We start from the raw sequence: 21,265 nt of genomic DNA, 5'->3' as shown, positions 1-21,265 counted from the left end.
GCCTCTCTGTTTTGCACTTCACCCTGCTGGTGATACCCAGTTATGGCATCCCACTTCTGCTCCTGCAGATAGGACTTCCTCTTCCTTTCTTTTCCAAAGCTTTTCTCCTGTATTGTTCTTATTTATTTGACAACTTCACCATCCATCTATTGATGGGGCACAAAAATCTTTGACATCTTTGATTTCCCTCTCCTTTGAGCATATTCAGTCCTTTACCAAGTCATATGTCATTGCAAAGATTTGTCAGCATTGTAAAAACATGTCTCTTCCATGTGGCCCCATCAGCAAAACTTTGGGCCATGTTCTGTTTGTGTCCAGCTTCCTCTGCTGCAGTCTTCTTCTCTCTCTAGAACAGGAGTGGGGAACCTGTAGCCTCAGACAGCATGACCAGTGCTCAGGGATGATGGGAGTTGTAGTCCAGCAACATCTGGAAGGCTACAGGTTCTCTACCTCTAGCCTAGAATTCTGCACCCACTATTCATCTTTCATTATTCATACTATGACATAGTTCCTTACATCCTTATGCCAGCTTCCTGTCTGCTTTCATATTCAGCACAAATTCATTCCAGGTCTTTGGTGCCTTGGCACCTCATACCTCTTCATCCTCATATTCCAGTATATCCCTGCCAATGACCTTTTACTCATCCCAACTCCACCAGGCTTAGGTTTCCTTCTTGCTGGAATTGCTGTCTTGTCCTCGTTGGCAGCATTTATGCCTGTAACTTGTCCCAGCAGATGTTCCCACTTTGTCAAAAGGACAACCATAATGGCTAAAGCAGAGCTTTCCAAACTTTTCATGTTGGTGACACACTTTAGACATGCATCATTTTGTGATGCAGTGATTCAGTTTTGCATCGTTTCGTGACACGGTAATGCAGTCTTACTAGCAAACCAGAGGTTAAATCCTTTCCCAACCCCAGAAGGAACATGGGGAGCGGTTCATGCGACACACCTACAGACTGGAGCCGACACACTAACGTGTCTTGACAGACAGTTTGGAAAGCTCTGGGTTAATGGAGCTAAAGTACTTTTTGTTCATAAAGAGGCTAAAACATTTGGGACGGTTTAGTTTTGGGAGGGCAGAGGAACTAAGGAAGAACATAATAAAGATTTATTTAAAATTATTTGTGGTTTGGGGATAGTGGATAGACATTTTTTTCCTCTGCTGCCTCTTAGGCCTTTCCATCTGTGAAAGGTACACTCTGTACTGAACCCTTTGCTTTTTAGAAAATAAAATCTCTGTAGAACATGAAGTGTTTTGTCAGATATGATGTGATCTGATCTTTTTATCTCCCTCCATGCATCAAAATAAAGGGATACAGTATATTGTGTATGGTGCCTGAGCAACTTCTGCTACATTGGAAAATGGGCAGTCATGTTGATAGATACAGTAGCACCTCAGGTTACGTTACCCGCGAAAGCGGCAAACCCGGAAGAATTTGACCGGGTTTCACCGTGCGCACATGCACAGAAGTGGTCTACCGCCACGCACATGCGTACAACAGTGATCCTCAGGTTGTAAAAACCTCGGGATCTGGCTGGAGCTCCAGAATGGATCTCATTCACAACCGGAGGTACCACAGTATTCTAAATATCTCTCCTGACTTGAAATCTAAAATGACATAATACCCTATATGCATCTTCCAATCTACGTGACCTGAAGAAGCAAGACCTTAAATTTGTAGTCACCGTATTTTTCGCTCCATAAGACGCACTTTTTTCCTCCTTAAAAAGTAAGGGGAAATACCTGTGCGTCTTATGGAGCGAATGGTGGTCCCTGGAGCTGAATTGCCTAGGGGCCAAAAGCAGATTGTGCTTTTTATTTTACAAAGAGAAAAGGGAGTGTTGAAAGGACCCCGCTCAGCAGCTGATCAGCAAGAGATTGGGAGAGAGATAAGAGTCCCGGCTCCCTTTCAGCCCTGCCCTCCTTTGTTGAATGTTGTTGAATGTTGAATGTGCCCCAGGACATGTGACTGGCTGATTAGATTATCTGTCTGGAAACAGTAGAAACAGCTCCCTTTCCTTAAGATTTTTCAGAAATGTGAGTTAAGCCCCATTAAAATGGGGCTTTTCCTCTTTGCTTTTTCCCCTTTGCAAAAGGAGCTTTGCTTTTCCCCCTTTGCAAAAAAAGCTGCAAAACCTTTAGCTGATCCTCAAAAAAAACCCCCCAAAACCCAAGGCTTTTCCCTTTGCAAAAAAAGCTGCAAAACTTTTAGCTGATCCTCAAAAAAAGGCCCCTTGCCTTTGCAAAAAAGCTGCAAAACCTTTAGCTGATCCTCAAAAAAACAAAACAAAAAAAAACCCCAAGGCTTTTCCCTTTGCAAAAAAAGCTGCAAAACTTTTAGCTGATCCTCAAAAAAGGCCTCTTGCCTTTGCAAAAACAGCTGCAAAACTTTTAGCTGGTCCTCAAAAAAGCCAGGGCTTTTCCCTTTGCAAAAAAGCTGCAAAACAAACAACAAAAAACAGGGCTTTTTTCTTGTTTCCTCCTCTAAGAATGAGGTGCGTCCTATGGTCCGGTGCGTCCTATGGAGCGAAAAATACGGTAACTTCTATGGCTGACCCATTTGCTTGATGAGGAAAAAGGTCGAAGGGTGGGAGATCTTGCTGAGCTGGAGTTTGTAAAAGTTGTTTAATAGTATATATTTGGATATAAAATTAGTCAAAGTAACATTTTCCCAATCAGCCTAATATTTTGCTGTTTCACAGGTTAAAGAAAGTAAAGAGAAAGAGAGACTGGAGAGGCGGCTGCTGGAAGAACTATTCAAAATGTTTATGGACTCGGATTCTTTTTATTACAGTTTGACTTATAATCTAACAAACTCTGTGCAAAGGCAAAGTGCATGTGAGAAGGCTAACTTGCCACTCTGGAGGAAGGTAAGGTTGTCTGTTCAAACATTATTAGTGTTTTGAACGAACTCTTGGATTCCTATATGCATGCATCTGATCTTATTCATTTCTCTGTAAAACCAAAAAACATGAATTGGTTCCCTGTTGGTTTGTGTTCTGATAAGGGTGAGTTTGCATTGTTCTCTGGTTTTCGGATGGAAAATATTTACATTTTAATTTCATTTTCAGGTTGATGATAGATTTTTTTGGAACAAACACATGCTAGAAGACTTGATCAATATTGGTGTGAGTAATGTTTGCTATGAATATGTATTTTGTTTAGAACCTCTGCGATAGAAGGTAGAAAGCTGTTCTGCTTTTTTTTACTTCTTAATCAAATTGGTTAGTAAGGAGATTTGTCAGGCTTCATGTGTCTCATTCTAACTTTCTGCAATATATATAATTCTGTAATATAAATGTAGAAAACCTAGTGCGGAAGGGGAAAATGCATAAAATGACATATTCATCAGACCATAGCAAGAGCCTGCTTGTTCAGGCCAGTGGTTAGAGGTGCCATCTTTGTAAGAACATTGGGGGGGGGGGCAGCACACAATGTCCTGACGTCGCTCTGTTCTCGGCTCTGCACTTGGCTTGAACAATGCAGGACCCCCTGGAGCTGGCGCCTTTGCCAGTGGCCCATCTACTCCACCATTCTGTTGTCACAGGGACCGATCTGATGCCTATAGGAAGCTTGCATGTAGGACTTGAGCATAAGAGCACGGTCCCCTCTTGCAGTTTCTAGCAACTGGCATCCAGAAGTGTGCTGCCGCTGATTACGGAGGCAGACCATAGCCATCAAGGCTTGTAGCCATTGCTAGCTTTTACCTCCGTTAATTTGCCTAAATGTATTTTAAGTTTAAGGCATTGCCTAAATGTATTTTAAAGCCATTCAATTTAGTGGCTTTTATTACCTATTGTAGGGACCCAGGTGGCGCTGTGGGTTAAACCACAGAGCCTAGGGCTTGCAGATCAGAAGGTCAGCGGTTTGAATCCCTGCCATGGGGTGAGCTCCCGTTGCTCGGTCCCAGCTCCTGCCCACCTAGCAGTTCGAAAGCACGTCAAAGTGCAAGTACCTTCCAGCGGGAAGGTAAACAGTGTTTCTGTGCGCTGCTCTGCTTCGCCAGAAGCGGCTTTGTCATGCTGGCCACATGACCCGGAAGCTGTCTGCGGACAAACGCCAGCTCCCTCGGCCTATAGAGCGAGATGAGTGCCGCAACCCCAGAGTCGAACACGACTGGACCTGATGGTCAGGGGTCCCTTTACCTTAATTACCTATTGTAGGAGCGAGTGTGAAGAAGAACTTACTTTTATTTGTCCTGAATCCCCCCAACAATAAGCTTTCACTGGAATTTCATGAGTTCTAGGGTTATGAGAGAGGGATGAAATATATATCCACTTTTTCCATGCCTTATAAATTTCTATCATCTCACATTTTCTCCAAACTGAAAAAGTCCTAAACGCAGCAACCTTTTCTCCTAGGGGAGTTGCTCCATCCATTTATACTTCCTTCATTTCTTTCTAAATTTGTAGAAATCTGAAGTGGATTTTTGGATTATCCCAGTCATCCAGGGATTTGTTCAGATTGAAGAGCTTGTTGTTAATTATAATGAAGCATCAGATGAAGAGAAAAGCAGTCCTGAGACACCACCTCAAGAGCCAGTCTGCGTGGATGATATTCACCCATGTTTTCTTGTGGCCCTTATCTCACGCCGAAGTCGCCACAGAGCTGGTAAAGTTGCTATGATACCTTTCATGGACTGTTTAATAATAGAAAAAATATTGATCGAATCAAGAACTTGAGAAAGTCGCACGAGATTCTTTTTTCAAAAACTATGTTCAGCTGATACTCCATGCCTTCCCCAACCCCCCAGATTACTGTACCCAGAAAAAAACCCAGTATTGCTCTCTTTCATTCCTTTCACCATGGAGAAGTGGTGCTAGTAATCTTTATTCTGATGGAATTAAAGTTATGCATTTTTCACAGATTTGCTTTCCAGTTACATTGATCCTGAATTACATTGATACTGGATTCCTGTCTGATTTGGGATAATGGTATAGAAATTATGCTTCTCATGCTACAGTACTTGCATTCTTCTGTGCTAGTTTTTAATGTGAAGGGGAAAGAAAGACTTGGATCATAAGGCAAATTAACTGCAAGGACATTCATGGGAGGAAAACTTTCCTTTCTCCTCCACACTATCCTGTGCTACCCCCAAAGCCTTTTTTTGCGGCAAACACAGGGGCGAGGAGGGGATTGGAAACTTTCCTTATGTGGATGTCCTTAATAACTTAACAAAGCTATTGGCTTGGATCCTAAAGTTATCAACAATTATTTAATATGCAGAAGCATACATATTTCTAATTGAATTATTTTACTGATAACCTGCGTGGCTGGCAGGAATCACTTTTCCAACTGCTTTGCAGGGCTTGCCACCACCATATAAATCAGAAATGGTAATAAACACTGAGGGTGGAATTCAGCGCCATACACTTCCATTTGTTCCATCTGTGCAAGCATGGCAGCTTGCTAGACAGAACACCCCCCTCCCCCACTGCATGCTATTCTGGGGGTTCCCTCCCATGAGCCAGTTTGAAGGTATGAGGGGGGAGGAGACGGGGGGGGGGGGAGGAGGCTCCATTGTCCAGGTAGAAGTCCTTGCCCATGACTTCTGCTGATGGGGTTTGCTAGGTGAATCCCACCCTGAATATATGCCACATCCCTGCCTCCCCCCCAAAAAACAGGAATTAGTTTTCTTAGCCCTGTGTATTCATTGTGAGGAAAATAAGCTGTTTTTAAAATAAAAACTGGCTTATTATAAATGAACTACAGTGGTACGCTTCAGGTTGTGTACTTTTCGGGTTACAAACTCCGCTAACCCGGAAGCGCAACCTGACGTGCGCATGATTTGCGCATGCACAGAGCATTTTTTGTGGTTTCCCCCCGGGTTTTTTCGGTCTGCGCATGCGCAGAATGAATTGTTCGGGTTACGTCTTTTCGGGTTACGTACTGTAACCCGGAATGAATTAAGTATGTAACCCGGGGTACCACTGTACATAAAATTCACTGTAGTCTTCTGAATGAATACAAATTGGTTTCTTTCATTTCAGCCATCTAATTCCCCCCACCCCCAAATATCTGCCGCAGGACTAATCTACTGATACCAGTTTGACTTTTGGTTTGACATTTTTGATCTCTTTATACTTTTGCTATAATGGAGTAGCAAATACTATGTGCGTAGGATTGTTATATCCTTCCTGAGAATTCTTTGTTGCTTTTTTAAAGGAATGCGTTACAAACGGAGAGGCGTTGATAAAAATGGGAACGTGGCAAATTATGTGGAGACAGAACAATTGATTCATGTCCATAACCACACCCTATCTTTCATTCAGACAAGAGGCTCAGTGCCTGTGTTCTGGAGTCAGGTTGGTTACAGATACAATCCCCGGCCACGACTGGACAAATGTAAGTGTTGTTACCTTATGAGTGATTTATGCTCTTACTACAGCGTTTGATAGACTTAAATATTTTTAGCTATGTTTCAGGTCATAGTAAAGGTAGTCCATCTTTGTCCCTTTACATTTACCTGGAGTATTGTCATTGCTGTTACCTCCATACTCCATACTCCAGGATATAGTAAGCTGCTGCTCGCATTATAGGAATAGGAATAATTTATTATTGGCCAAGTACATTTTCCAACATACTTGGAATTTGTTTCAGCTACATTGCAATGTAAACATTCAGACACTGTTCCTCTCACAATACAAAGAAGCAAGGAAACCCCACCCATAATTTACCCCCCCTTCAGCTATACAACTATGAATTTAACAATTTAATGGCACAAGGGAAAAAACTATTCTTGTGCCTGGCCGATTTTGTATATGAACTCCTGTAGCTTTTTTTTTGACACTCAACTGGCAGAGGGACAGTTCCCAAAGGGACAAGTGCCACTTGGGTGTGTTGTATGAACACTGTAAACCAAACTACACAGATGAAACTTTTTAAAGTTCTTAAGGGTGGCAGGGGAACAGTGATGTTCCAGGTACACATAAAGAAGGGTATTAATTTAATAACTTAAACCTACAACCCTTTGTTTGACATCCTTCTATGGAAGCAACCATTCTGCAAACTAAATTTCTGATGGCATCTTGAAACTTGCACGGATCCCTTTATATGGAATCAGATCAAAAGCCTGAAAGTCTTGAATGTGGCTGTTAAGTTAGATCAGCTGAGAGCATGCTACTTGTAAATCCATAATCAAGTTGAGAATGCCAGAGATTGAACCTGAGTTGTACTCTGCTGCAGAATGTTGCTTTACTACCCCTTCCCCATAAAGCACAGCTTTTCAAGCAAAGTAGAGATGAAATCACATTCTTGCATTCACTTGACATTTGAGGATGATAACACTTAAAACAGTGCCGAGTTTCAGTTTAAGTATTTTCAAATGTATTAGAAAGGTACATCTCCCCAGGATTTTCTTTTTAGTGAATTAGATGCACCTGTTCATTTAACCTGGAAGTGAAGATGGTTGGAATAATAGCAAGCTGTAGCATTAGATGGGATATCAGGCTGCAGTTCTGTTCTGGAGTGGTACTGAACTGGAAGAAAGAGTTCTTATGGAAAAATGTTCAGAAATTCATTTATTCTCCAGAATTGCCCACATACGTCTCTTAGCGGTAATTTTCTCTTTCCTGTGAATTGCTTTCCACAGACTCCTCCATGCACGCAATTCCAACGTGGCCCTGTTTGAATACCTTAAATGTGCCCATTTCATCCCCCAAGCTTCCTTAACAATGTATTACTATTTTTTTTGCAGGTGAAAAAGAAACTGTTCCATATTTTCGTGCACATTTTGAAGAACAGTTGAAAATTTATACAAAACAGGTGGGTTTCCAAATTATTATAAGATCATACATATATTAAAAGTTTGGAACTATTGTAATGGTGATGTATACCTTTTAACTTCTGAAGAATAGAACTACATCGTTGCATTTCATATTGAAAGCTATTGCTGTTGACCAAAAACCCCCAGGGCAACCATTGGAACAACAGTTACAACCATATAAGGTGACATGCTTAGGACCAAACAGTTGTTGCTGCCTTGGCAGGTCTCTGTGCATTTGTGTATGCAAACTCTCTTTATCCTAATCCCGAATGTTGGAGAGCTAGGAGAAAAGCAACTGTTCAATCATAATTAGCCCATAATGTTGGATTATATGTAATTGATAGATGGCACTCTAAAGGACACAGTTTCTGAGGGAGTTTCTAGCACTTACTGAGAAAGTACACAGCAGTCACCTATAACATCTCCTAGACTAGACATGTTTGCCCCTTGTACATACTTGTTAGATTTCATTTGTCTTATGTACTTGTTTGCATTTTTATTTTGATAACTTTTAACAGATTATCATTAACTTGGTGGACCAAGCTGGACGAGAAAAAATTATTGGTGATGCCTACCTTAAACAAGTTTTAATGTACAACAATCCAAGTCTTACATACGTTTCATTTGACTTCCATGAACACTGGTAAGTTTGTTGAAATGTCTTATAGCAAAAATGCTAAATCATTCCATTCTATTCCATGTTTCTTGTAAGCTGGTATAGTATGGCAGATGGTTTCCAGAGCTTAAGTTGTGCCTCTCTGAATGATTTCAACATCTTTGTAAACTGTCATTTTGAAATATTGTCTTTATAAAAATGTTTAGATGAGTATATTCTTGTATGTGTTCTGATGTCAGAGAGTGAGTTAGGATCAGGATTTTGGGCATGTGCATAGCTATTCAAGTTGATTTGTCTGTGACAGATATTAGAAAATACTTTTTTAAAAATCTCCATAAGGATTATTATTTTTTCAGATTTTGTTTGATATAAACTATACAGTACTGCATTTCTCGAAGAGTAAAAATTCAGTGGACCTTTTAATCTTACGCTTCAAACAATGACCTGCACAATTCCTTATCTGCATCCCCCATGGTTGTATTAAATTATGTGTTATTTTAATACACCTAGGTAGAATTGTACTGACCATTATTATATAAGCATCTCTCCGATGAATTTCCATGTTCTTGTGTTGAAAAAAAAGAAAAAGAAATCAGTGAATTTTATTTTCTTTGTATCTTTTAGCCGTGGAATGAAGTTTGAAAATGTTCAAACACTGACAGATGCCATTTCGGACATAATCACTGATGTGAAGTGGTGCTGGTTAGTATTAGCATGTTAATTTCACTCTGAAACAGAAAATAAATTTACATAAATGATTGCATGCCACTTCCACCCTTGTAACGGTACATACGCTGCTTGATAGGGTAGCTTATTTTGACTGGTGGTTTACAACTGGTCCAAGATTAGCTTGTATATCCCCGAAGTACCCAGTGTACACTTTGAGAGTTCTTCTGGGCTGGCTGCTAACTGGGAATGCTTGTTTAGTAGAAGTGGCCAAGGTGCTTTTTACCATCTTAGGTTCTCAACTGGTATACAAGTCGATTTGGAGAGGACAAGCCTTTTCTCAGTTATCATTGCACCTAGCGATGCCCCGGCTGGACTATGGTAATGCATTCCCTTTGGGCTGCATTTAAAGACAGTTTGGAAATCTGGCTGCCCAAGTAATGATGGGGTCAGGTGATCAGATCAAATGGAACCTATATTTCACCAGTTGCTGGTGCATTGCTGTCCCAATTGGAAGTGCAAATCCTAATAACCTTTGAATGGTGTGGAACTAAGTTGCTCACACTTTTCAGCAGCTGAAGCCTTATTTGTGTCTCTGCCAGGAGAAAAAATTAGCTTGAAGGCATATAGGACAGAGATTTATTCAGTGGTGACCCCACATTTGTGGAACATACTGCCAATTAGAGAATGTCAGGACTCCATTGCTGCAGGCCTTTAGAAGAGTACTGAAGTCTTCTTTGCTCTTTGTCACATTTTCTTAAATGGGTTTTATTGGGCTGCTGAATTAAATAGTTCTTAACCATAATTACTGAACTGGATATTTAGGCATAATTACTGAGCTTGATTTCATCAGTGGTTATTTTAGTTACTGTTTGGATGTTTTTGTTACTCATGTTATATATTTTATGGGAAGTTTCCTTAGAAGGCCTTTGCCTCTTAAAGGCGGCATATAATAGTGTTAATAAAATTAATCAGGAGAGGTTTGGACAGTATTTAAAGCTCAGGTTAATAAAATGATGGGGTCTCATCAGTGATAATACAGTTACCTCACATAGAATTGGTAATGTTTAGATGCCCTTTTTAAAGGACAAGGAATTAGTTTCTTGGGAGTAATGTTCTTTGTTTCCCCTGTGACAGGGGTGGGGAAGCTTTTTGGCTCCGTGGTCCATAGCCTTAACGGGATTTCTGTTTTTAGACAGCAAACACTGCTTTTTGCAAGCAATCAAGAGAAACCCAGCTTCTTGCAGATCCTCTAAAAAGGGGCTTCTCTAGTGAGCAGTGATATGTCCTGCAGTGCGCCTGTAAAAAGTGCAGTGATACCTGTAAAATACTGGGTGTAGTTTCTCCTCTCCCCTATTCTTCTTCTCATCTTAAGCCACCCTGTCTGGACCATGAGACAGCCTTCCTCAGGAAATAGGAGAGAAGGGGAAAGAAAGCATGCTGTTTGCAAAGGCCTCTGTATCTATGAGAAGAGAAGGAGGAGAGTGCCTAAAGCTGAACTAGTCCCCTCAAGCTGGACAAGGGAGAACACAAGAGAACTGAAGGAGCCAGGTGCAAGACCAGCAGAATGGAAGAGGGGAGGGAGTTTCAGACAGCCCTTGCCATACTTGTTTGAGGAGGATTTTAGTTGATGAGCAGGGGTTAAATCCCACTACTTTGGCTGTGCAGGCACTCAGACGATGCAGAATTTAATCCTGCCATCCCTCCCATCATCCAGATGGGTGGGGGTGGTTTAGGGAAAATGAAATTGTGGGCCAGATTGGACCCCCTGTAGATGAGCATTATGGATTAGTCACTTCAAGTAAGCATATATTTCTTCTACGCCATGGGATGTAGGATCTTTTCACTTTAAGGTTTCTAATATTTTTTTCCTTCACTTTTTGGAAGGGTGGACCAAGCTGGAGTCATTTGTAAGCAGGAAGGGATTTTCCGAGTTAACTGTATGGATTGCCTGGATCGAACCAACGTTGTCCAAGCTGCCGTGGCCCGTATAGTTATGGAACAGCAGGTATTGCAACTTCAGTTTTCAAAAACCTTTATTAATGAGAACTATGTGAAATATAGTCAATTAGACTATATGTGTGCATAGTCTATTCATACTTAAATTGCTTCAGAATAATTCTTCTGATGTGAAGCATGATCTTAGTGGAGAACAGTAGTTAGTACCCTTGTCATGGTTGCGCAAGTAATATATGCAAATTCAGTTTTTTGTCTGGTGTTTGGAGAGCAAGGTTTCAGTGGTTAACAGACGAATGGAATAAACTTGCTTTCTGTAGCTTCAGAAGAAAGATAACAGCCCTACACTCCTAGAGTGAAAAAAGACAAAAGAATGGCACTTAGTAATAACAGTAAAATTAAATTCCAGTTGAAGAAGTTGGGTGTGATGCCACCGGAACAACCACTGCCAATGAAATGCAATCGGATCTACCAGATTATATGGGCTAACAATGGTGATGCCATAAGCAGACAATATGCTGGAACAGCAGCTTTAAAGGTAAAAACATTTCACTTCAAGTAAACATAACTCTTAGGGTAATCCTTTTCAGTTTCGTTAATTGAACTTACAACAGGAATAGTTTACAAGGTTTATACAGGAGCTTATTGTTTTGGTTTAACACATCACATCTTTCTTAATGTACAGGACTTCTGCTGACTGGGTTGGTTAGGTAAATCCCGCCCATATATTTCATTGTTCTACAGTTAATACTATAGATCAGGGGTTCTCAAACTTTCTACCAATGTGGCCAGCTACAGACAGCTGAAAATTACTGAGGCCCAGCAGTCAAAACAATTGCAGGGCAGGGGCAGAGCCTGTTACAAAATAGTGGCAGATTGAGGCAGAGTTTGGAATTAATCAGATGGAAGTTACAGGCATTTTCTAGTGATCTAATGGATCTTTGAAATTGCTGAATTCTTTATTACAGCATTTTCTTTGTAGGAAAAAATTCCATAGCCCAGTTTTCCTCCAGCTAATTACAGGCATTTGCTCTTGAGGTATCATGAGTCAGCCTTCCCATGTAAGCCAGAATTTGTTGATCCAGAGGGGTCTAAGTAGAAAAAGTATTTCCCCCTTCCCACCCACATAGGCCTCTAAACATATTTTTACCTGTTTTCGGTGATTTCTTCTGCTATCCTCCCTTCACAGTTGGTTTGCTTGCTATTCCCCACCCACCCAGCTGCCTGTCTCATTCAGCCCTGCTCCCTGATCTTCCTATGCTTTATTTTCTCCTATAAGAGCTTTCCTCCATTATCCTCTTCCCAGTTTGTTTAATAATAATGATGATTGTGATAATAAATCATTAACCTTTTATCTTAAAAGTTTCCTGCAACACCTCTTCTGGCTTCCCCCCTCCCTCAAAAACCTTCCATTCCTCTTCCCCCATCTCCCAATCACTGTTACTCAGCATGTGAAGAGTTGCTGATGTTGGCATTGATCCAACCCAAAGGCTGTGGCACAGCTAGTGGGGTGGGATAGGCAGGTGAGGAGGGACTGTGCAGACTGAGGCACTGAGGCCCACCTGAAAGCGATTCCTGGCCCACTTTTTGAGAAACCCCAATACAGATCTCGTGTTTAGAATCTGCAGGTATGTTTTATAGAAAAGGGACATATTTCAAATGGTGACTCTTAAATATGTGTGATTTAAACATACAGGAGTACATTTTTTTTAAATGAGATGTAACTCTCTGCTTCTGTAAGATGTGTTTCTTAAAGCAGTTGAAAGTTAATGTTACTTAAGATGTCTCTCATATGAATAACCAATGCACTGAGTATTCAAAGATGTGTTTTGTGCAATAGGGTGACTTCACAAGAACTGGTGAAAGGAAGCTGGCAGGAGTTATGAAAGATGGTGTTAACTCTGCAAATAGATACTACTTAAACCGCTTCAGGGATGCTTATAGGCAGGCGGTCATTGGTAAGATATTCAGTCAGTTTCCGTACTGAATAATTGTCTACTATGTATCTGTTGAATTTTCTTTTCATGTTGGCTTCTTTGAAATGTTAAAGGTGTTTGGGTCTGTGTTTTCCACTACTAAATAGGTCAAAATCTTGTTTTGTGTATTTTAAAAACATATGAACGGGACTGACTCATTTTAGCTGAGCTTTCTAGAAGCTTTGGCAAGAAAACTCTCCATTCATTAGTAATCAGTGAATTTTTTTTTAACACTTCAGTCTTAAATCATGGTGGAAAAGGCAGGGAAGACTCATAGTGAAATCCACTTGTCTCCTTTGTAGATAATGAAGGCATGCCCCTTGTAACGTGAGCATTGCTTAGGTCTTGGTCAAGAATTAGGTCTTGGTTAAGAATTTCAAAATACCTAAATCCCAAGATTCAGAGCTACAGTATAACAACCAAAGCAGTCCATTTAGTAACTTACCACCAGCTTTATTCCTGTTATGCATTGATATTGTTATACATTCTTTATGCATTCAGTGTTCTTTGTTTTGTTTTGTGTGTGTGTGTCTAGATTTAATGCAGGGCATTCCTGTGACAGAGGATCTTTATTCCATATTCACAAAAGAGAAAGAACATGAAGCGCTGCACAAGGAGAACTTGAGAAGTCATCAGGAACTGATTAGCCAGTTATTGCAAAGTTACATGAAGTTACTATTACCAGATGATGAAAAATTCCATGGTGGTTGGGCACTTATTGACTGTGACCCAAGGTATGCAGAATGTTCTATGGTTATATAGATCTTAAAGTACCATGACATCTTTCACAGTGACCAAATGTGTAATGAGATGGTAGAGGGATACAGTGGGGATTGGCGAAGAGGTGAGTCTTAATTGTTTTTCAAGTAATTAGAGGCCATGTTTTCTGATTGTGCTCAACCTCTGGTACATGCCCTCCTAACAACAACACCCATTTTTTATTTATATGCCACCCACCTGACTGGTTTACCCCAGCCACTCTGGGTGACGTCCAACAAATTAAAACACAGTAAAACATCAAACATTAAAAACTTCCCTATACAGGGCTGCCTTCAAATGTCTTCTAAAAGTCAGAATGTTGTTTATTTCCTATGCAAGGTGGGCGTAGAAGGCCCTCTGCCTGTTTCCCTGTAACCTCACTTCTAACATTGAGAGAGATTCTGCTTCTGTCATTATTCCATATGTTTTGTTTTAAATTGGTTTGCTGCATTTGTTGTTGTATTTTCTGACTTGGAGCTGCCCTGGGAACTTGTTTTGAAGGTGGGGAAAATTACTGTAATAAATGCTGCCAGGGTAATATCTAAAACTAGCCATGTGGGTGGTTGGCTCATTCAGGATGTTACCACACCTATTCTACAACTCCCTGAGGGCATTAGTATGGTACCTTAGAACAGTAATTTACTTTGAAATATACAGCAAAACAAAATTTTGAAGAAGAGAAAGATTCCTAGGTTTTATTGACAGAGTATATGAAGCAAGGCATTAGTAAACATGGTTTGTTGTTGTCATAACTAATGATTGACTCCATACTTGTTGCAGGGTGTAAAAGGCTTCAGAAAAGTGCCTTTCCATGTCATCCTGTGTAAAATACTCTGTTCATTTTTGTTTAGCCTTGCAGATGCTACTCATAAAGATGTGGATGTCCTCCTTCTGCTTTCTAACTCAGCATACTATATAGCCTAGTAAGTAAGAGTCTTTCTACTTTACACATTGAAAGCAAAGATACCAGAACATCTTTGCTACTTTTTTATTGCATTGTAATAGGATTCAGGTGTGAGTCGATCCAGATCTAACTCTGGGCATTGATGTCTTTTTGTCTAGTTATGATGATGAAGTAGATAAAGTAAATCAATACCAAAGGCTGAGCCTTGAAGATTTGGAAAGAATAGAAATAGGTAAGACCTCGAAGTCATTGCATTTTAGCTGATTCTCTCCTCGTTTCCTGCCTAGACTTAAGGTATTTGTCACAATAATTGAAAACACATGAATGAACAACAGTCTCTTCTATATATTGAATATCCAGGATTTGCTACATTTATATGCCCCCCACATGTTGTCAACAATAGCGATGCAAGAGGTGCAATACAAAAGGCAAAACGAGCAAATCCATTGTACCAACCATGTCCTTATATGTAATGCATTTACATAATAGAACAGCAGAAGAACATTCTAGGAGGGCAGTTGATCTCAGCTAAGTCAGCAGAGGGTGGTCTCACTGTTACACTTCTCCCAGTGATGTAATAAAGTAGAATGGCTGCTTAGGTAAGGAGCTGAAAGGTTCGGAGGTGTTATTTAGAAAGTTATGTTCTTTATTTCTAAAAATATTCCTGCTTTTTGTAAAGGTCCTGAACCAACCCTCTTTGGGAAGCCCAAGTTCTCGTGCATGAGGCTCCATTACAAATACAAAGACACAAGTGGATATTTCCATACCCTTAGAGCAGTGATGCGCAACCCTGAAGAGGATGGAAAAGGTAACACACTTCTACAAAGTTTCTAGAAGAGAGGTAAACCACTTTCCCCAAGTCTGAGCACTGCATATAGAAATTAGAACTTAATTATAAGAATTGAGCTATCAGGGATCTTCCTAGGTGCTGTTCATGAGTAACTACTAAGCCTCCTTTGAAGAACTGAAGTTATTTATTAAGCATAGCTATTTACAAGCGGAGCTAGTTTAAAACATGACTGTTCAGTCACTATCAGAATCTGGAAGTACATTCTTTCTGCTACCCCCCCCCCAACACCAGATCTTCGGCACTCTGAAACGATGTCTCCTGGGTCCTCTAGCCCCCCTGCGCTGTGCCTGTGTCAGAAGCTGTGGGCTAGCCTGACTGGTGGTGCTGTGTCTTTCAGCAGTGTCCCGGAGCCCTTGCTCCTCTCCCTCGCTTGGAGACGATTCCTGTGATAGATTGGATGAGGAGGAGGAGGAGTCCGTCTGCAAAAGGGATCCGGGCTCCCTATAGCTTCGTGAGCTGTCTCCCCTTGAAGAGCAGCTTTCCCTGCCCTGCTCCTGAGCAGGGCTTTCTCTCCCCCTCTCCTCATGAGTAGCTGGGCTACTCCTGACATGAGCTAAACAATTGAGTTGAATTAAACAAAATAGGTTCACTGAGAACAAGAAGGAAAGGAAATTGCTTTTTTCCAAGAACTTGAGCAGAAAAACTCAACATTTCAGAGCCTGGTTTTTTAGTCAGGAAAAGAGGAGGAGGAATAGACTTACGGAGTGGAAGAGAAGCTTCCCTTGCATATATGTTGCTTTCCTTTGGCTCTTTCAGTGACACAACACTCCACCTGCTTTGTATGTAAATGAAGCAGACCTGCATTTAAAGATACATTTAAGGGGGGATAATACTTTATCTAATCAACAACTAGGAATAGTCGTCATTCTGTTATGCTTGTGTTCAGCTATATGGCTGCATTAATGTGCCAGTTGCAGAATGATCAGTGTCTCTCATTTCATATTGCTTTATGCTAAATGGCTCCCTTGCCAGGTTAAAAGTGAGACCAATAGAAAAGCTTCACCGAAGCATCTACACATTAAATTTTCCCAAAACAAAAGTAGTAAGAGAGAATATGCTCTATTCATGGATATAATGGACAAATAACGTGCATTTCAGATACTCTTCAGTGCATTGCAGAGATGCTGAGAATCACAAAACAAGCCACGGGGTTAGATGTAGCCATTATTGAGAAGAAACTGGAGAGGTGAGTTATTACTCTTCCCTTCTAGGAGTTATTGGAGTCCCAAATCACTTGAATCATAATACTTGTACAGTGGAACCCTGGGTTACGGACGCGATCCGTTCCGGGTCACCGTGCGTAACGCGGGTGTGTGTAACTCGAATGCACGTAAAAAAAGCCCCCAAAACCAGAAGTTGCGTGATTTGAGCACTTCTGCGCATGCGTGAAGTGCGCAGAAGCGTTCTGCGCATCTGGCGGTTGTGCACACACCCGTGCGCTCTGGAAAACACTTCTGGGGGGCAGGAGTGAGTATCCCGAACATACGCAACATGAGGTATGACTGTACTGGTTGCTTAAAGCAGCTGTCTACTGACAATTAGTAACTAAGAGCTTATCTGGACATGCATACAAGTATTGCAGTACCCATCTACAAGTTTTTGATACTGTGCCCCTTGGGAGAGGGGTCTGTCATTTAGAGTTAAAAAACAAACAAAAAACATGCGTTGAATGAGGTTGGGGGAGCAGGTCCATAAGGAGTTTTCTCTCTTCAAGGGGCTTTGGGTGCAGGGAAGGAAGATGACTGTCAATGCCTAGCTATCTAGGAGAATAACCACAGAGCTTAGGGCTTGCCAATCAGAAGGTCAGTGGTTTGAATCCCCGCAATGGGGTGAGCTCCCGTTGCTTGGTCCCTGCTCCTGCCAACCTAGCAGTTTGAAAGCACATCAAAGTGCAAGTAGATAAATAGGTGGGGACGGTAAACGGCGTTTCCGTGCTCTGCTCTGGTTCGCCGGAAGCAGCTTAGTCATGCTGGCCACATGACCTGGAAGCTGTATGCTGGCTCCCGTGGCTAATAAAGCTAGATGAGCACTGCAACCCCAGAGTCGTCTGCGACTGGACCTAATGGCCAGGGGTCCCTTTACCTTTACCTTAAACAAAAAAATATTTATTAGAATGTGTCTGAATATTAAGTAATGTGTTGTAAATATATCTCAATGTATGTATATCAGAGGAAGTTACTGATCTTCTTAATTCTGCAGGAAAAGCAGTAAACCCCATGAGGACATCATTGGTATTAGATCCCAAAACAGAGGCTCCCTAGCCCAAGGAAAAAACTACTTAATGAGCAAGTTCTCTTCTCTTAATCAGAAAGTGAAGCAAACCAAATCCAATGTAAACATGAGCAACCTGAGAAAGTTGGGGAACTTTACGAAGCCTGAAATGAAAGTCAACTTCTTAAAGCCGAACTTGAAAGTGAATCTTTGGAAATCTGACAGTAGTCTTGAAACCATGGAAAATCCCATGGCAGATGCTAAAGCCAATGCAGAGTCTGACATTGAGATCTCCTCAGATAATGATTCATTCCATTCTGATGAGTACCTTACAAATTCCAAATCTGATGATGACCAGCAGTTCATGGACTCCTTGGAGAATGTGGGACAGATAGATTATGTTCTGCCCAGTTGTGGTATCATCGCCTCTGCTCCTCGGCTAGGCAGTCGGTCCCAGTCTATAAGCAGCACTGACATCAACATTAGCATTCCTGTTCCTTCAGAAATCCATGTGACACACTATGAAGACCAAACTAGCAAGTCTGAATCGGAAGGTAAAGGACCCCAGGAAACTCCTGCCACAGACAATGCTGTAATAGAGTTCACTAAGCCGATTGATGCCTACTGCCATAGATTTGTGCAGGATGCTCAAACTAAGATGACAAGTGTTTCAGAAACGGAGATGAATTCTCAAGAAGCTCAGCAAGAGGTGGATCGCATTGACAATAACCCTTCTAAGAAAACCGAATCTTGCTTGGGAACAGCTGTTGAGGCTCCTTCCAGACCATCTAAATTGGATGTACCATTTTCAGAGTCAGGATCACAATTCTTAGCAGTAGAAAACACCAATGCTAAGTCTCATAACAGTCCAGGCTCCTCATCCAGTGTACTGGAAGCTGGGTCAGGGTTTCATATGACGCCTTCACCAGCAGAGAGTAATGGCAGTAGGGCAGTCTCTCCTTTTGCAAAGATTCGCAGCTCTATGGTTCAGGTGGCTAATATTACACAAGCTGGTTTGACCCAAGGAATCAGCTTTGCGGTGGCTAAAGTCCAGAAGAGCCCAGCCGAACCAGAATCCGTAAATGAAATTCAGCAAAATGAACTGAGAGAAATGTTCACGCAGTGTCAGACACGGATAATTCAGATCTAGAGAGCACGTGCTTCAGATTTAAGTTGTACATATTGCTAAACAAATGGTTTGTAACAGCCCCTTGAGGGGAGGGGGTGAACCAACTGCCACTAAGTATTGGTATAAAAAAAATGCCAGTAACTATGTTTACAGAAAGGTTTGGAAGATGTTAATTGGGTTCTGAACAGGCTTCAGAATTATCCTCAGGCAGCTGAACTGGTGAAGGTAAAACTACTAAACAGGTAGCTCATACACCAGTGGTTGATGTGCATGTTAAGTTTGCGTGATCAATTGCACAGTTATCTTTTGAGACCAGTTTCTATAGGCCTTCTGATTTATGTAGAAGGGGGGTGGTCCTGAACACCTGTCAACCTTATTAATCTTGCACTGTACCAGTGAACTATTTTACTCACAGATGACATTCTATTTATTTTTCAGACTAACTTTTTTATTTATATTTTTAAATTTGTGTTCTTGTCGTTCTAGTTGCATTCCTAAGGGAAGTGGTCTCTGCAGAGGAAGGACTTAAATACCTATGCCTGTGGGGGGTGGTTTACTCTCCTTCCTCTCCCATCGATTTCTTGCTTCTTCCTACCTCTGTTAATTTATAACTATGGTATCTAGGAGTAATCAATAATACAGTAATGAGTAAAAGCTTGCAGGGCAGCTGCTGAAAAGGTTTTTCTTACAACAATAAATAATCTTTAAAAAAAAACTTACGGTGTGTCTGCAAGCTATTACGTGTCTTCTGTAGTGAAACTTGACACCCTACTCTTAGGCTGCAGCCTTTTTTTTCTTTTTGAGGAAAAAACAAAGGTCTAACTTTTTAAAAATGCTGAATGTCAGGTATGTGCTAGTGTGTTCATATGAGGAGACAATTGCCTAAATAAGCACGAAAGCACCGAAAAGGACATAATCTAAAACATTCTCATCCATAAAATCATACTGCTACCAGTATTTAAAATCCAATTAATGCAAAGTGTTTCGAAACAGTTGTAGTTGTGATCAGTTGTGAGACCAATTCTGGCTTTGTCACAGTACTGGTGGGGAATGAGGCCGCATCTAAGTGTTTCCCCGGGAACCTGATTCCAAAAACCTGATGTGTAAGAAGTAATTTCCTATATAGCTCGTTCTGTTATTTCCCGGAGGAGTCTTGTGACTGATGTTCTATAGTAGAATGTAGCAGCAGAAACAATTCTGCTAAGCGTCATAGCCTCACTAGTCCTCATTCTAGAGCCAGGGTCTCTGTATGTTAGTACATGTGTACTATAGCTAGACTGCATGTACTGTTCTAAGTTAACGAGTGTCATAATGGTGGTATGATGTCTTTGAATATCTCTGCTATAACAGAAGTGATCATCACCTTAATCTGATTGTCCTTGTCTAATACTTTTGATACTGTTTCCATTTTGTTATTTATTTCTTATTACTGTAATGCGTATTCCTTTTTTTGGAGTGTCTGTATAAATTTGTGGGTATATTTAAGATAAAATTGTATTGTTTTAACGTGGGAGACCTATATAAAATATTTTAATAAAAAATACTAATAGTATGCATTTTGGTGTATGTGTTTGAAATGCTGAGATCCTTTTTAGTTCTTGAGTTGCTGAATATATAGCCTCCCCTTATTGTTGGTCTAAAACTGACTCTGTATTCAGTATCTGCCTCTGGTTTGGTGTACACATTATGCTAAATCATGGTTTATGTTGACTATAGTTAAAGTTGAAGCGTTTGACAGAAGATCACTTAAACTATGCCAGAGAAGACACACAGGCCCCACTTTCTGAACAGTGTGTTCCTAGGAAATCGTATGCTAGGTGAGCATTTGCATAAGCCAATGATTTCCATTATTTCCAATAGGAACATTCCTAATCTGTGATTTGTCTGTTCCCTCCCTCCCTCCCATGGTGTCTGCTTAAAATTGCTGCAGTGAATCAGCGAAAGTCAAAATCAGTCTGATCCTTGTTGCTCCACGATTTGTTTTATCTCCCTCTCTTCCTCCATGGTTTCTGCTGGAAATGGGTGCCATGGACCAGCAAAGTACAAACAAGTAAGGAAATGAGCAAACTGGCTGTTTGGATATCTGAATCAGCTGTTTGGGTATAATTCTTTGTGCTCAGATAGCTGAGATTTTGGATAAGCATTCTGTGTGACCATGTCATTAAAGGCAGCAATAGCTCGCATATAACAGTACGTTATGATTAACGTTACCATGGTTTATAAAGCTACAAGCCCTGGTATACTAGCGACTGAAGTATAATTCAACCTTTAACGATAGTTAAGCTGCTGGGCTGGGTTTGCACTTAATGCTATGCCATGCTTGAATAAACAGTAGTTTTGTATTATATACACGAACCAGACTTTTCTATTGATTCCTCAGACATTGTCTGAACATTAAGTCTAGGATTTTTAAAAGAAAAAACTTAAGT

The 21,265-nt window shown here is 40.8% G+C and overlaps 1 protein-coding gene across 1 annotated transcript in view; it reads left to right on the top strand.

The window, feature by feature from the left end:
* INPP5F (inositol polyphosphate-5-phosphatase F) overlaps nt 1-20,388 on the top strand; it is a 42,051-nt gene extending 21,663 nt beyond the window's left edge. Inside the window, exons 5-20 of the mRNA XM_033149519.1 lie at nt 2,707-2,874; nt 3,076-3,132; nt 4,417-4,615; nt 6,170-6,349; nt 7,701-7,768; nt 8,288-8,412; nt 9,010-9,087; nt 10,939-11,059; nt 11,417-11,545; nt 12,848-12,965; nt 13,519-13,717; nt 14,594-14,665; nt 14,805-14,878; nt 15,326-15,454; nt 16,595-16,682; nt 17,696-20,388. Coding sequence (XP_033005410.1) covers nt 2,707-2,874; nt 3,076-3,132; nt 4,417-4,615; nt 6,170-6,349; nt 7,701-7,768; nt 8,288-8,412; nt 9,010-9,087; nt 10,939-11,059; nt 11,417-11,545; nt 12,848-12,965; nt 13,519-13,717; nt 14,594-14,665; nt 14,805-14,878; nt 15,326-15,454; nt 16,595-16,682; nt 17,696-18,857 — 2,967 coding nt within the window. The 3' untranslated portion in view covers nt 18,858-20,388. The remainder of the gene's footprint in view (nt 1-2,706; nt 2,875-3,075; nt 3,133-4,416; nt 4,616-6,169; nt 6,350-7,700; nt 7,769-8,287; nt 8,413-9,009; nt 9,088-10,938; nt 11,060-11,416; nt 11,546-12,847; nt 12,966-13,518; nt 13,718-14,593; nt 14,666-14,804; nt 14,879-15,325; nt 15,455-16,594; nt 16,683-17,695) is intronic.
* Nucleotides 20,389-21,265: the final 877 nt, after the last annotated feature.

This window comes from Lacerta agilis, chromosome 5 (assembly GCF_009819535.1).
Source record: "Lacerta agilis isolate rLacAgi1 chromosome 5, rLacAgi1.pri, whole genome shotgun sequence".
Lineage (NCBI taxonomy): Eukaryota > Metazoa > Chordata > Lepidosauria > Squamata > Lacertidae > Lacerta > Lacerta agilis.
This window is presented reverse-complemented; position numbering and strand designations above follow the sequence as displayed.